Consider the following 18079-nt stretch of genomic DNA (forward strand, 5'->3'; position numbering starts at 1 on the left):
GTGTGCAAGAAAATGATTCATTTATACATATACATGTATCTATTCTTTTTCAAAATCTTTTCTTATTTAGGTTGTTACATAAGATTGAGCAGAGTTCTCATACAGTAGGTCCTTGTTGCTTGTCCAGTTTAAATATAGCAGTGTGTACATGTCAATCCCACACTCCCTAATGGTTATATATTTATATCTGTCCTAAAAATTATGTAGAAACAATACTTTAAAACTTTTATGTTATATATGTACTTAATTTGTTAACATTAAACATATTTTGTAGGCTGGATTGATAAAACTCTCAAACAGCAGCACATGGAAATTTTAGTTCTTATAACCACAGAGAATGTTGGATTTCTCACAGACAAAATGTTGTCAGTGGTTTTTCTTCATACCACGTGTGTTGACATACTGAACATGGGCCTGATATACACAAGTCCAACCATATCACATGACTTCTATTATCTCTCCATGGAATATAGCAATAGGTTCCTAACTGGCTGTCATGTTTTATTACAGAAACCTCTAATCATCTGAGTGATCATTTTAAAATGTAAATATTTTTCCTGCTTTAATCTCTCCAGTGGCTTCCCAATGTTTACAATAGATCCAATATACGTTTCGTGACCTACAAGGCCATGTTTGACCTTGCTCTGTCTTGTTCTCTCTTACCTTCTGTACCTTATTCACTGTTCTGGTCACACCTGCCCTAGACATGTCTAGGGTGTGAATGTTCTCGATTCCTCCAAGTAGAATGTTATTTACCAGATAATATGGCAGGGATCTACTTAACACCAAGCACTCATCACCTGAGAAAGGCTTTCCCTGACAGATCTATCTGAGGTAACATCTTTTCCCTTCCACAGTTACTCTTTTCTAATACCCAGTTTTTTGTTGTTGTTATTTGTTTTTATTTGTTTTGTTTTTCCCTACAGCACTGAAATTATCAAATTATCTTATTTGTGTATTTGGACATAAACTCAATGATTATAGTGACTTTGTCTTTTCAACAGCTCAAATGGTGCCTGACACATGGAAGATTCTCAATAAATATATTGAGCCAATATTCCCATGGAGATGTTTGGATTTGTAACTAAGGAATAGTTAAAATTATTAGTAACTCCTGAATCACTCTCTGTAACTCCATTCCTCTTTACCCACTAAAGAAAGCTTAGTGAAATGTGAATGAGAATGATATTATAGTTAAATCAATTTTAAAGTATTTAATTTCCAAACTGTTGATGATTTTCTTGTTATAATTTTTAATTGATTTCTAGTCTAATTTCACTGGGTCAGAAAGCATACTCTCAACAATTTCAGTCTTTAGAAATTGAGACTTGCATGGTGTACTTGCCTGTGATGTACCTCCATGAATGATCCATGTGCACCCACAAAGTGTGCATTCCAAAATTGTTGGGTTTCAGATAGGTCACATTTGTTAATTTTGTTGTTCAGATATTCTATGTATTTCCTGATTTTTGTGTCTGCTGTCCTTAAAGCTATTGAGAGGAGTTAGTTAATGTCTATGACTATGGCTGTGGATTTGTCCCTTTCTTCTTTATTTTTATAAATTTTTGCTTTATATATTTTGAAGGTATATTATTAGCACATACAGAATTAGGATTTTTATATCTTCCTAGTGGATTATCTTGAGTGTATTATCTTCCTGGTAAGTTATCATTCAGAAATATCCTTCTATACCACTGGCACTGTTTCTTGCCTTAAATCTGCATACCATATTTGCTTTAGATTTAAAATTAACTTTGTTTTGTATCCTTGAAATGCTCCCCAAGATAGATTTTGTTTTGTTTTGTTTTGCCTTCGTAATGGCTTTGCCATTTATAATGAGATAGGAATGGTGTTTACTTTTCCTTTTGCTTATCAGGTTAGTGTGTATGTATATGTATTCTTAGGTGTTATTGATTTCTTGGACTAGTTTCCCATCAATTGTCATGTGTACTTTATGAAGAAAAAGCTTTCCATTTTAGCTTTGTTTGTATTGGAGTACTTCAATAATATTTTAATTTATTTTCATAGATCTGTCGCCTCTGTGGCTTCATAGTGTAAATAAGGTCCAGTTAAAATGGCTGAGATCTGTTTTGTGCAAGATATGGGCAACTCTCTATTAGAGATATAGAGGCTGCTAGGTAAGGCTCCTCCTCTAACTTTGATAAACATGGGTAGAAGTCAAAATAAATAGTGATTATGATACAAAGTTAAAATTATTGTCAAAATAGTGGCACACAATAGCTCTATGGAGAGAACATTCAGGATGGAAAGCAATAGCATGTGTAACATACAGAAGGAAGACAAAATCTTCAGAGACTGGCCATGTCTCTGGATGGCTGGAATGATAATTGGTATATGTAGGGAACAGTGGACTGTAAATCTGGGAAGGCATACTGGGACTATATCATTGAAGGATTCAAATGACAGATCATAAGTCTGCTTATTTTTAATATTAGAAAATTAAATTTCTTTTAAAGATATTATGTTTTGCTAATCAATAACAATGTCTTGTTTTAAATAAAACAGAATTTCAAAGATAATGAGATATATCTACCCCACATGCATATTCATACTAAGTTAATATCTATATCAATTTGAAGTGAATATTTATTTCACCATCCTGTAGAAATACAAAATCTTGCTTATGCCTTTTTATAGATCATGTTTCCAGAATGAAATTGGTATGTGTTCCTGAGGCTGATATGAATTAAAAAGCATATATGTCTAAGAGGAATAACTATCCTTTTCATACTTCCACTCATTTAATATGGAAGATGTCAGCTAGCGTATACTGTTATTTATTTAGAAGTTTATTATAAATTAGTCATTAGAGCTACAAAAAATGAGTGTAAATTGGAATGTTTGTTTTTTTTTTCTTTTTACCGATATCTGAAAGTAAATATTAAAAGAAAGTTTCAATTCCTTTTCTAAGTAAAATAGAAATACTGCTTCAGGCTATGGGCATTATTTCACTAGACAATGTCACCATTGGTAAGGGCCACTGACTAATGAATAGAATGCCTTCCCTTTATTGATTTTATTTAAAAAGTAGTTTTAAAAATTTAAATACAGGATTTTCAAATAATTTTGTGAATGTTAAAGAAATGTGTACTTAAATTTTACAAACTATATGTACTCTTGCTATTTCTCAAGAACTTTTATAAAGATGTTCATGACATCATCTTGTATATTGTAATTACACCATCTAATTACAAGACTGAACATATTTACATCAATTATGTAATTAGTTATAATTAGGCTAATTAGACTAATTATACAATTAGACAATAATCAACTGAAAATTCCTTTTTACAAATCATGGAAATTCACATGAAAAAAGACTTCCAGTATCACAGAATATTAAATTTATATGTTCAACAAAATAAATTAATCCTATGCAATAAAACAGTTATAAGTAGTAAAGTCTAAATCATTATAAATATACTCATATGTATATGTACATGCCATTTGATAGCATATATATATGCACACACATGTATTATATATTCTCTATTTTGTTATGTATACATTATGATATATTTTTTAAAAATACTCTGAGCTTTGGGAGTTGTTTATTGAGAGGAAGAGAGTCAGCCTGAACGCTTTCCTCATTTCCTGAATGTGGTGAATTAATTGAGTGGGGTTCAAATTCTTCCTTAACTCTGCCTGTTATTTTCTACCTTCCTTTTACAGATTTTGTCTGTATTAGCCCCTCTCCCTCTTTGACATACTACACAGAGTAGTAATCTTACATATTAACCTAGATGACTGTCTCGTAAGTTCAGACACCTTGGTAACTTGTTTCCTGACTGCAAGATGTAAATCATCTTAGTTCACCCAAAACGATTCTCCAGTCAAATGAGAGCTGAACTTTGGGCAATTGTGGACCTAGAATTCACAGTAAAAGTTATTCCTCCATTTTGTCTGTCCTTCTCATGCGTCTACTTTGCTGCTCTGATCTGCATAAGAATTAACTAGGATATGCTGTGCACAAACCGTTATATTTATTGGACTATATTTTTTGGTCTTTTAAAGAGTGGGAATCATCTCAAAAGTAAGGCTGTTTAAGCCACTATGGAGAACAGTATGGAGGTTCCTTAAAAAACTACAAATAGAACTACCATATGACCCAGCAATCCCACTACTGGGCATATACCCTGAGAAAACCATAATTCAAAAAGAGTCATGTACCAAAATGTTCATTGCAGCTCTATTTACAATAGCCCGGAGATGGAAACAACCTAAGTGTCCATCATCGGATGAATGAATAAAGATGTGGCACATATATACAATGGAATATTACTCAGCCATAAAAAGAAACGAAATTGAGCTATTTGTAATGAGGTGGATGGACCTAGAGTGTGTCATACAGAGTGAAGTAAGTCAGAAAGAGAAAGACAAATACCGTATGCTAACACATATTTATGGAATTTAAGAAAAAAAAATGTCATGAAGAACCTAGGGGTAAGACAGGAATAAAGACACAGACCTACTAGAGAATGGACTTGAGGATATGGGAAGGGGGAAGGGTAAGCTGTGACAAAGCGAGAGAGAGGCATGGACATATATACACTACCAAACGTAAGGTAGATAGCTAGTGGGAAGCAGCCACATAGCACAGGGAGATCAGCTCGGTGCTCTGTGACTGCCTGGAGGGGTGGGATAGGGAGGGTGGGAGGGAGGGAGACGCAAGAGGGAAGAGATATGGGAACATATGTATATGTATAACTGATTCACTTTGTTATAAAGCAGAAACTAACACACCATTGTAAAGCAATTATACTCCAATAAAGATGTAAAAACAACAACAAAAAAAAAAGTAAGGCTGTTTAAGCCTTAAAATCTCAATTACTACCCAATTTGTAGTCTTTACCTTTGGATAACATAAACACTAGCAGCATTCCTAATCATAAGAACTTAGGTATATAAAATATTTCCAGAATGCATCTACTACAAAAATGATCTCTGTATTTTAATGGCCATAGCTTCATTGCTGTTGGTTCAAATATACTTGATTGTTTTATCAGTCCCTTGGGGCTTACTTTCCATTTACATGCTCTTGCTAATAATTGACTGTTCAGTTCTTCTGTGGGTGGCCCTAGCTCAGCTTCTTAAATCTGTCTTTCAGCTTACCCTAATATAAAGATTTTTTAAATTGTTATTACTACTGTTAGAGTCAATGTGGCTCAAAAAGGTTTACTGAAAACATTATGTGCAGGACAGTGAGTTGGCTCTATTCTTTTCTTGTCAGCAATCTTGACTGAGTTGATAGCATGCAAAGCACAGCACAAATGGTAGGAATGGAATTTAAAGTGGCCTTATCTTATATAATGGAAAAGGCAGTATTAATATAAATATATAATGTAAATGACAAAAAACATATATAAACATATAAACAGATACAACTGGTATAGACAAAATGTATTAACTCAGAAAATAGAAAGAATGTAGGAAAAATACATTTAGAGACTGTCTCAAGGGTAAGAGCTTTTAGTTTGAAAACTCTTTCTTGAAATAATGGCTGTATGAAAATATTCAAAATAACTGTAGGGGCATTTGTTGTTTAATGGGTAGACAGCTGTGGTGGGTGGAAATCATGTTTAAGATATTTTCCAACAAGAGAGGGCAGGTTTTGAAAAAAAATAATAATCAGGTAGACAAGTGGCATTCAACACAAAATAAGTAGTATTAGAATAAATTAAAACCTACTCTCACAGCCCATCTAGTCTGGCCTCTTCCAGGCTCTGAAATTTAATGTCAGTCAATTGTCTTCATTTCTCTACATTCCAGCCACACTGATTTTCTATCTAACCCTCCAACAGGGCACCCTTACTACTGTGTTAGGTCTCCTCAGTTTTGGTTCCTACTATCTTTATCGTACTATTTGTGATAACTCATATTTCAAACATCCTTCTAGTCATTCAAGTTTCAGTTCAAAAGCCTTAGAGATACCTCTCAGAATGTCCTATCCAGAATAGCTCACCACATCTCCATGTCTCTATCACATACCTTGTTTGATTTACTTGACAGCATTTAATACTTGTAAAAATCATTCTCCGTCTTTGTTTAGATATTGTTTCAAATATGTAAAGTTCAATGTATTTTTCACTGTGTTCCTAGCATTTGGGAAGTACTTAGAGTAAGGCTATAGTTAATTTTGTCTAAACATTTTTTCATTCACATATATAGAAAAGTACCTGAAACATAAGTGTATAGCATGATGCGTTTTTTCACAGAGATCAGATTTCGCTTCGTAGCATGAAGATCAAGAAACAGAACTTTCGAGCACCTCCTCTATGGTTGTAGTTAATTTAAGTCAAGAAACCGACTATCTCGTAAAATTTGATAGACAGGAAGTGTGGCATAACATTTGAAAGAATTTGAAAGGATTGACTTTCTGTGATACAATTTTTATTTTTTTACAAAGAATAGGGAGAAGCAAGAGAGTTGACGGTGTATTCTAGTAGTACAAGTAAAAATATTTAATTGTAGAAAAATTACAGAGAAAGCATCAGTTTCCAATTGATTATTAATGTGGCAAGTACTATAGAAAGGGCAGAGAAATTACAAAGTAATAAGAATGATACAAGAAATATAGCATCATACACAAAGGACAGAATGCATAGTGGGAAAAATGAAGTCTAATTTTTATAGATTTTATATTTTTGTACCTTTTATTTTTAAAAGTCATTATGATTATATATTATAACTACATTACTTCCTATAGAATATTATGGGTGGGAAGACCAATTTTAAGTATATCCTGTCAACCAACAAATATTCCTGTTACTAAAGAAGAAAGCATAGATTTAGAGGAATAGACTTGAAGTCCATTTTTGCATATGTTGAGTTTTAGGTACCTATGAGACATCAGAATGGACATATTGAGGTAAAAAATTGGCATATACATCTAAAACTTGAGGGAGAATTTTGGAATAGGGATAAAGTCTTGAGGGGGGCCAGAAATAAATTCATCAGGCTTGTAGTATAAATTCATCAGCAAGGATAAAATCATTTAAGGGAATTTTATAAAGTGTGATTAACTGTAGAACAAATAGAATTCCAGAGAATACCAACAGTTAATTAAGTGTTGAGAGGAGAAAGAAAAGTGAAGAAATCTAAGCAACAACAGTCACAGAGGTAGGAGGAGTCACAGAGGTAGGAGGAGTAAGATGTATTATCTCATTCAAAAAATTATGAGTCAACAGGTTCTAGTATAACATTCTTTCAACTATGCTTTGTAACTAAGCACACTTTTATATGCATTGTATATAGTTAATATAAATGAGAACTCTGTAATACTTGGAGAGCATGTTTTAAAATTTGGGGTTGGCCAAAAAGTTCATTCAGATTTTTCCATAAGGTGTTATGGAAAAACTCGAACGAACTTTTTGGCCAACCCAATATAAATTCTAGAACCATACACTCTGACTCTGTGTATATTCCTGTGGGGTGTATTTGCATCTGTTTATACATAAAAAAGGCAATGTCTTTCCTAAAGAAAAATTAAAAGATAGAAGATTATTATTTATCCCACTGAGGAAAATGCTAAAGGTGTGACTGTTTTAAGACTGAATTTTGACAATGAATGAAAGGAATTATGGCCAAATACCCATACACACTGAAGGAGAGACTCATTTGACATTTGGAAAACTCTGTGTGCCTGCATATGTGTGGCAAGCTTTTTTTTCTGCAACTGAACAGGCAATGTCTTTATGTATTAAATCACTAAATATTCTGATTCTTCTGAATAGCGTATCAAAGTATTGCAATTTTTAGGACTTGAATGATGTTACTTAAGTAAAATAAAAGAAACACATGGTTCTGTACAGATGTTATCTGGAAAAAATTAACATTTTAAAAATGGCTCTACCAAATATGATGTCAGTGGGAGACTTTTTACCATCTCTATAATTAAGTTACTTGTGAAAGGAACTATTTTGAGAGGTGCATTAACAACTTTAGATGGTAAAGAAATCCCAGGAGACCTTATTTGAATTGGGCAGGTTTTTTCCTCTTCTTATTGTTGTTGTTTGTTCTTTTTATCTTTTGAATAATTGCAGTGTTTTTGCATGGTCTTTTATGGCTCATCAAGAGTGTGTAAGACATTTTTGACCACTTGCCTGATTTGAGTCTATCTTCAATTTTGCAGATTTACCCAGGAGACTTAAACCTTGAATTCCTGAACATAAAGTAACACGAATAATAATAATATAGAAACACTCATGAATACTTTTTAAATGCAGTTTAAGATTTATCATGCCATTGCTCCATATACACAAAATATTTATGTATATACATTTAATTATCTATCATTAGATTGACCTCATTAGCTTTGTTTTACCAACAGTGTTTCATTTATTGACTCTTCAGAATCCTTTTTTTCCATAACATTTCATGTTGAAGTCTGCATAGGTTACAGTGTTTGTTGAATAAACTCCATTATTAAGTACACTGTTCTGATCTTTGCATAATAATTTGCATAAATACCACCAGAAATAGATTTCCCCCCTTAGGAAGTTAGTTTGCAAAAAAAAAAAAACTATGAATTTTCATTGTAGTCAGTTAGTTTTTATCTCCAAGCACATTACAGTTTGATTTTTAAATGCAATAGTTTTTTTTGGTCGTTTTTTGTTTTAATTTAGGGCATTTTCCTTAAAAAATGACAATCTGCCATATTTTGATAATATAATTTTAAATACAATGCCATGATTCATCCATTTATTAATTTTGGTTACCATTGACTTTTTCTAATGACTTTTTCTACATTTTCAGGGTGAAACAAAGATATTAAAACTAAAGAATCTTCGACCTCAGGACTATGCTAATTATAGCTGCATTGCTTCAGTGAGGAATGTATGTAATATTCCTGATAAGATGGTGTCATTTAGACTTTCCAATAAAACAGGTACGTAACTACCTCTGAATGTTTTATGTCTGTTATCCACAACAAATGTTTAAAAAGTCTCTTTAACTTTTTTATACACCAAATGATTTCTATAATATATGTAAGGAACAAGGCATGTTTTCTTTCCAGAAAATTCTGTAGTATCTAAAAAACTTTTAAGTGGACAGTGTAAAATTTAATTGCAATATGCTCCCATGTAATATGTTTGTTTATACAGCAAGCAAAATTATAGTTCCTTAAATAATGTATTCATAAATGTCACAAGCCAGCCTATATTCTGTTCAGAGAAATTGCTGAGAAGTATTAGATTTTTCATACGAAAATTTGTGCTCTAAATTGCTAAAAGTGTTTTGTGATTCCAAAACTGAGTAAAAGAACCTTTTTTTTTTACTCTGTTTCATGTCAAGAAAGCTAATTGGTAATTTCAGGTAGGTGCTTTTCTACAAAGTATTTTTGTAGAAAATGTCAAAACATTAGCAAGACTGCAACTTATGTTAGCCTGTGTTTAGTAATATAGACCTCAGATAAATTGCAAACATATTAAGAAGAAATGTCTAAATGAAAGAGCAAAGAGAGCATGTGAATGAACTATCTTTTGTAAGGTTGTATATAAAGAAACAACTAAAACTTAGAATTTGAACAGGTTTTGAGAAATTTTCATTGGCAATTAATATGAATTTTTACTCTTAAATCATTATATTAAAATATAGAGTTTTAAAGGTATTTTTCCCATTAACAAAAACCTTGAAAAGTGTGGGCTTTGGTGTTCCTTGGTTTGGGTCCCAGTTCTGTCACTTATTAGCTCTTGGATCTTGTTGAGCAAGTCACTTCACTCTTCTTTGCCTCAGTTTCCTCATAAACTCATAAACTTATAGGAAGGAATTAATGAGTTGATGTATATAAAGCATGTAGAACATACTTTATTCATTCTTCTGATAATGAGCTAGTAGTTAGCAACCCCATCCAGCTCATTTGGTGGAAAGATTAAACCTAGGACTTTCTGCAAAGATGAAAACTTGTGTGCTCATACGTTGATTCATCAACATGTGTTCCACTGAGTTGTTCAAATTTTGAAAGGTCATTCTTTTATTTATTCATTCATTTATTCATGCATTTATTCATCAGAAACTCATTGTGTTCCTATTATGGGTCAGGATGATAGGCATAGGGCTATTGGCTAAGATGTAAATTGCCTTAAACTAGAGAAATCCTCTATTAAGCACTGGATAAAAGTCGTTAGAGGAAATTAAAAGAAGAATGTGGCAGACAAAAAGAAACTTTATCAAGAAAGATGAGAAGGACTTGATGAAAACTGTGTTGCAGGAAAAAACAGAATTATAAAATCTTGTTGGCCCTAAGACTTATAAAAGTTAATAATTTCATTTCACTTAAAAGAACAAATAGGATATTGAGAAACAAAAATCAGATATTAATATAAGAACTTGGTGTGATTACATTATTCTTCTTGGCATGAACTATTTTGTGAATTATTATAACTGATTTTGTTTTTCTTAGTTTCTTTAATGTATTTTTAGAATACACATGATTCAGAGAGAAAAATTAAAAATTAAATGGAAGTAGGTCCTATGGGATGGGTAAAGGCATTGCAGTGTGTCAATGGAGATAATCCATAAACAATCTATAATAGGACTATAAAAGAGTTTTATTTGAGCCAAAATGTGGACTATAGCCCGGGAGACACAGATTCAGGAAGCACCTGAATTGTGTTCCACCAGGCTGCAAAATGGGGGATGCTTATAAAGGCAAAATTACGTAAGTTGTTTGTCAAGAATTAGAATTGGAGCAGGCAAGAAGTAAGGGTGCTTGTTAAGCAAGTATTGGCTGGGGTCTGAAATGGTTGCACAGTTATAAGGGAAGACCTTGAGACCATAAGGTTGCAGCTGGCTGCATGCCTGAACCACAGTTACTCCATTTTGATTTTTTAATTCATTCTTTTCTTTAGTGGTTAAAGCAGACATACAATGCATGTTTAAACAAGTGTAAATAATTGCTTTGGAAAACAAATGTCTTTGTTATCAATCATGTTTTCCATGACCCCATTATATTTTGTGAATAGGAATTTTTGTTAATAAAAATCAATTTCCTAGAACTGCTTAAAAAAACAATGTCTAGGTGTCATTTTAAAAGTTAGTGTCATCTATAGATTTACCAATAATATGTTTTCTTAACTTTCTTACTCTTAATTGACATTATAGTAGAGCTTATAACTGTATATCTGTCATGGAGTGTCCAATCATTTGTTGGCCCCTGTTGATTACTTGCCATGCTATGAAAAATCTTCTGTTACATAAATGTCATTATTTATCATACTAATCTAATGATCTTAGACCTTATCAAGAACAATTCACAGAATTTTATAAAACATAAAATATTATTTTTATTTATTGTCATGCACACCCCCTGACCAATTGGCGTAATTTTGTAGCAGGGTCTAAAAGTTGTTTTGATTGTTTTTCTACTCCCATTTGGAAGAAAATGAATAATTGCTCTTAATTGGTAAATTCTTAATATAGTTGTATTTTTCATAGATTATTAAAATAAACCTATTAAAATTAGTAAATTTAGAAAATTTAAAAATAAAGGTATATTTTAAATTATAATTATGGTAACTGTAAACTATTTGAAATTTCTCAAATTATGTGTATTTCTAACATGAGGGCACCTACAAATTATGATTTAAAAAAATTTATTTTAATATATTTCAAGCAGTTATATGTTGATGACTCATGATTTCAAAGGCAAATAAGAATTAAGTATGTTATTTACATTAGGATGAAATACAAACTTTGTACCTGCTTGAGAGGTTATGATGAATTCGATAAAGAAATAGGGCAGGTGGGGCTAATTTTATTTAATTATATAGGTCCTTTGATTCAGTCTGCTGAAATTTAGCATTTATAAAATTATCCAGTTAGGATGCTTTCCATAAATGTGCATTACATCTAGGAACCAAGTCACTGAAAAGTATTACTGGCTATAGAAATACGAAAACCTACACTTCTTTTCCTCCTGCTCTTCCATATTTTGATACTTTGATACTTGATACTCTCTTCCTTCTTCTTCTCCTCCTGCTCTCCTTTCTTTCTTTCTTTCTCTCTTTTTTCCCCTCCAATCTGTCTCAATAAATTTTACCGCGGAAAAAGATAGAGGTTAGGAAACATCTCTGTTCCCTTTGTTAGACAACTATTATCTGTTCTTATTATTTTATATAACCTATAGGGAAGTTGTTAATGTAAATGTTCAGCAATTGCTGTGAGACTCAATATAAAACTTTTTGTATGCTGTGATCTATTCATGGTAGTTCTCTTCTATGTTTAGAGGTATTTAAATTATATGTGTTATGAAAAATAAAATAATGTTTCAGTTATAGGAATTTCATAGAAATAATTGTCTGTAATAAGAATAGTATGGACATAAACACCTCCTCTTGTAAAATAGTATGTCCATTGTCATAGATAGCCAATTTAAGGGCAAATGGAAACAGCGGTAGAAACTTTGCTGTCATCATACCTGAGTACTAACTTCACACATCTTTCTTAGCCATGTGGATATTTGAACTTCTTTCCTTTAGGCAAGCTCCACAGCATCTAGACAAACAGTAGCACCATTTATTAGACTCTAGGTGTAATTTTTTCACCAACAATCATAGCTTTAACGAAAGACTATGTTTGTGAGAGATACTTAGTGTAAATACAATGACTTCCTGTATTAGTCTGCTTGGCTGCCATAACAATACCACAGACTGAGTGGCTTAAACAACAGAAATGTATTTTCTCACAGTCTGGAAGATAGAAGTTCATGATTAAGGTGCAGTCAGGGTTGATTTTTGATGAGGCCTCCCTTTCCTGGCCTGTAGCTGTCACCTTCTGATTGTGGCCTTTCCTCTGTGGTTCTTGGACAGAGAGAGTAATGAGCTCTGATGTTTCTTCTGACTCTAACAAGGACACCAGCCCTAGCAGATTAAAGTTCCACCCTTATCACCTCACTTAAATTTACTTAACCACCCTAAAGGCCCTGTCTTCAAATACAGTCACATTGAAGGTTAGGGCTTCAACATACAAATTTGAGGGGGGCCACAATTCAGTTCATAGCACTTTAAAATGACTAAAAATGGCCTCTGCATTTAGGATTCCTTTTCTTTTAAAATTTCAGATATAAGTTCATAATATATGTTACATCAAAGGAAGAAAATGAATCAGCCATTTAAAGAGAAGAGTCTACTCTTCAGTAGAATCTCAACCTAAAGAGGGAACTCTACTGAGAGTATGTGTGGTCCTGTATTCTTAGCTTTGGGGAAATAGGAAGGAATAAATTGTAAAGGAAGAAGGTAAAATGAAACTTTAGTGAGGGACAAAGATCACTTTTGTAATAGTATAATAAAATTTTGAAAGACTGGACAAAGTATCAAAATATGGATACAAATGATGTGTCAGTGAGTCTGCACATTTTTTTTTCTGATTTTCCTTTTTATGATGGAGAAGTTAGTATGTGAAACAGAAGAAACAGGAGGAAGAAAAGGGAAAAGAAGCAGAAAAAATGTTTTATCTTTTCATATACTAAAATATTGGGAATATGAATGCCTTAGTAGATTTTTTTTATCGTAGGTAATGCAGATTTTCTAAACAATAGTATTTATAACTACAGATACCAACAGAATACAAAAAATAGTATTAGAATATTGTTGATAGGCCATATCATTAGAGAATGAGATGTTTCCTATAACTCTCTTGCAAGAATTTTGACATTCAAAAACCTAAGGTTCAAATTTTGTTTTTCTCAAATTGGAGATGTAATTTAGCTTCTCTAAACTTACTTTTCCCCTCCCCAAAATAGGCTTAGCACAGAGATCCATATTATTTGGTTTTATAGGCTGTAAATGCTATTAAATGGAAAACTTTTAAAAGAGATTCCAACACATAACAAATACAATAAATAGTAGTCATCACTGGGTTGTTAACCTTGATAATGGAAAGAAAGAATAAAATTGGTATCATCAGTAATCATGGAGAAATGATGACAAGAACCTTAGACTTTTGCTAGGATATGGTGTATAGCTTCAACCATTGATGACTAATCTTAAAATGAGTTCTCCATCATTTTTTAATTATTTTCATCAGTGGGTAAATTAAATATTAATATTTTCCAGCAAAATATATAGAAATGAATACATATTCTGGCATATGTCTGTTTAAACTATGATTGGCAGAAATGTTTACATAAATATAAAATATTATTCTGTGAAATTAATAAGGGTACATAAGGAAAATTAAAGAAATTTGCAATTTTGTTGATATGTAATAGATTCTTCATCTGAGTGCTCTGTCATTTCCTACAGTAATTGAATGTATATGTGCTCTATCCTCACTAATGTAGTTTCATAAATGTGAAAATATAGGTGATGAATACACAGTGAATCTGGTGACAGAAGCAATGGTTATTATGGGGCTTCAGCTTTGGTCTTCCTGATACTATTTTCAGAGAAACAAGTTAGCCCAGATTTTTCAAAATTCTATTACCATAGTAACAGGAAGTATGCATGTTTCTGGGATCTCTCTAGGCCTGTGCATTTCATTGTCCTAGCAATGAATTTTTCAGGTTCACTATATCCAAGTTTATTCTTAGGCTATGAACTCTTATATAAAATATCCCTCATAAACTATTAACTTGCCCAGAAGACATCATAACCCAGATACAGCAGATAGCTAAGCAAAGAAGATTAAAAAATCTGTTAAACAAATGAAAGGCAATGCTATCATATTTATTAAAAAGGGTGTAAATTATTGAAATGCTGTCTCACAACTTAACCAAATACTTTGGAGCATGTCAAATAGTCGGTGTTTTAGCAAACATCTAGAATAATTTATTGATCAGATTTTCCCAGCTTTACGTAGTTATTCTTCAAACACTATTAGGCTATAATTATAATTAGACAATTTAAAAGTTATTCGTAAGAATAAAGAAGTTCAAATCATGTGATATTCCTTTCAGTGAGTTGAGTGAGAATATGTTAAAATAAAGCAATAGAATTTTTATACACCTTAGAACACTTAAGTTTTAATTTTAAACTGCTTCTGATCGCAGATTTGTAGACCTTGGCTTAGCACTTGATAAGGTTCTATTGTTCTAGTGAAGCTGCTGAGAATTCTGTTATTATAGACAATTCAGTTACTAGAAATGCATTTTAGACTTCTTGTATGCTTTTTGAGCTTGCACTTAGAACTTGTAGTTTAGAATATCTTTATGATCATTCACTGACAAATTTGATTTTATACATTACTGGGTCTCATGATGAAGATACAATAACATCCATAAGTGCATGTAGCTAATCCCATAATTTACTTACCCAAACTCCTAGAATAGATTATATCAAGGGATGGTCTTTAGGGTTCCCAACCATCCCAGTGTGTCCTGGACTCAGTGAAAGTCTCACATCCTGTAATCTCAGGCAATCCAGTATAATTGATCACTTAATGATCTAATCCACCATGCAGCCTACCCTCATATAGAATAGTCTTAATGTCAGTTGTTAATGTTGGTACATGCGCAGGCTTAAGCAGCTCTACATAAAGAAGCATTTGTAAGAAAAACCAGGGTGTAGATCCTGACTCTCCCCAGTGGTGTGACCAAGTCCTTCAACTCTTTGAACCTGCTTTTTTTGCTAATTCATGTTGATGATGGGCTCTAGGTGGGCCACCGATTGATAGAAAGAGAATATTTACTCTCAGATTTCATTTTTATTTACCAAGTTAACATTAACAACAACAAAAACTTAGATTAAATGAGATGGCTGCAAAGAAGTAGATGCAGCCTCTATGTACACAACTACTCTTGAGCCCCAGGATTCATGCAAGCAAGTTTCAGGCTTGCAGAATTTGACAAGATTAATACCTCATTGTGCTGTTGTCCTTTTATACGTAAGCCTTACATTACTATCTATTCAAGAAAAAGATTTAGCAAACAAAAACCTCTGGACCTGATGTACCCATTTGAAGAAATCTTTGCACATCTTGGGCTCTCAATATTTCTTTTACAAAAAGTCACTGTCAGGGAGGCTTTCATCTCATTCAAGAGAAGATTCATCACTGGCCACTGTACTGCCTCCAGCTGTAAGACATTTAAGAGTACAAATTTCCCCACAGAACCTTACCTTATTACACATACTGTGAAGATTAAATGAGATTGTATTTAAATTGCTTGGCAAATGTTGGGCTCTTAGTTTTATGGTATTGTGATTGTTAGATTAAAAAAAAATTACCTTTGTGAAGAAACTAATGAGGATTTCCAAAATCTCATTTAACCCTTTGATTGTCCTTTTTTATTTATTGAAAGTATCAGTGATACAATATACTACTCTGTACTTTTCAGCAGAAATATTAAATCACAGTTAAATTCCAATTTGTTTCAATGGTTACAGAAATAAGTGAATATCAAATATTGTGTCATTAAATGTAAATGATCATATTACTAGTATGTACATTAGTAATGAGTAGATGTTTACATTAGGTCTGCAAGATTTTTATAAAGCCTTTTTGTAATATACTTACTTCCATAATGAAGAAATAGATACAATTTATGTTCTTACCCTTTCTTTAAATCAAGTATACTAAACAGTACCAGGTAAATGTACATTTAAAATAATTTTTAGGAAAATAGGAATTGATTATTATCTCATCAGAGAACACTTATAGAATACATTTTCTAGTTTAAAGAACAGGAAAAATGCAAACAGTTTTTTTGGGGGGAGGGGTGAGCCATAAATATCTGCTTTTATCTCTGACATTCTAATATGATGAAATGCACGTATTATTGTTAAAACTTCATGCTAAAATATTTGTGCTTTCAGGGAGTCCTCTGACCTTAGCCACACTACTCATAGGATTTAACATCCTGTGTTGTGGCTAAGATTAGCCCTGTGGTCACTGTTAATATAGATTCATAGAGTTATTTGAGTCACAACTAGACATAATTTAAAAGATCCACATTGGTTCATGATGGCTTCGAATTAAATTTAAAAATTAAGAAAGTCCATGGGCTTCCCTAGTGGCGCAGTGGTTGAGAGTCCGCCTGCCGATGCAGAGGACACGAGTTCATGCCCCGGTCCGGGAAGATCCCACATGCCACAGAGCGGCTGGGCCCGTGAGCCATGGCCGCTGAGCCTGCGCGTCCGGAGCCTGTGCTCCGCAATGGGAGAGGCCGCAACAGTGAGAGGCCCGCGTACCGGAAAAAAAATATATATATATATATATATTAAGAAAGTCCTTGTAGTAGTCCATATAGTGGGAGTAGAGTATCTCATGTATTATTACAGGGACTAAAAGGAGAGCGGTGAGAGGTAGACTGGATCATAATGGACAGGCAGAGTATCAGAAATGCATTAACATCAACCTTTTGACTCTAAGTCCAGATGCAGCATGTACTTTTGGTTTGCTGTTGTGGCAGTTATTTCCAAAGCATCACAAAGATTTTGGCTTTTCCCTCAATTTTCATTTTCTGCAACATCTGTTCTGAGACATTTTTTTTCTGATAACAGCATATTCTTCTTGATTTACTTGCTACTGTTCTGTTGCTATAGAAAATAGATTTGCCCAATTGTTTAGTAATACGTTTTAGTTTTTTTTTTTTTTTTTAGTTTATGTTTTGAACAGCATTTCTTTCTGTCAGCTCCTTTTAGTCACTCTGCTTTAGTTGCTATATTGTACTACTTGAGCATTTTATTGACTACATCCTTCAATCACATACCATCCAGTGAATGTGCTGTAAAGTCAACAGTATTGATTTCTGATAGACATACTGTGTAATAGAAATTTATTGATGGCAACCTTGTCCTTTTGTTCTATTAATGGTACCTATTTCCCTGCTTTGACAAAAATGGAAATTATCAAGAAACCAGGTATAAAATTTTTGGCATAAATAGATGTGACAGTTGTACGAAGCTACTCTTTAAGTTTCACTTGGATTTGGCACTGCAACCCTGTGCACAGCCAAGCAAGAGGCAGAATTTTTAGTCAGTCAAGTATAAAACATTACCACGTGGTGTTCTGCCTCTAGCAGCATCTGGCAACGCCAGTTTGCTTTGTTTTACTGAAAAGAGTTTATAGTTCTAAAATGGTAAAATATTGGCAATTTCATATAGTTTGACTTAACAGGTAA

At 32.8% G+C, this 18079-nt stretch overlaps 1 protein-coding gene across 1 annotated transcript in view; it reads left to right on the top strand.

Moving 5' to 3' along the window:
- MDGA2 (MAM domain containing glycosylphosphatidylinositol anchor 2) overlaps positions 1-18079 on the top strand; it is an 825804-nt gene that overhangs the window by 514617 nt on the left and 293108 nt on the right. The window contains exon 5 of the mRNA XM_060167534.1: positions 8776-8908. Within this exon, the coding sequence (XP_060023517.1) occupies positions 8776-8908 (133 nt within the window). The remainder of the gene's footprint in view (positions 1-8775; positions 8909-18079) is intronic.

The sequence above is a fragment of the Lagenorhynchus albirostris genome, chromosome 1, assembly GCF_949774975.1.
Source record: "Lagenorhynchus albirostris chromosome 1, mLagAlb1.1, whole genome shotgun sequence".
In the NCBI taxonomy this organism is placed as follows: Eukaryota; Metazoa; Chordata; class Mammalia; order Artiodactyla; family Delphinidae; genus Lagenorhynchus; species Lagenorhynchus albirostris.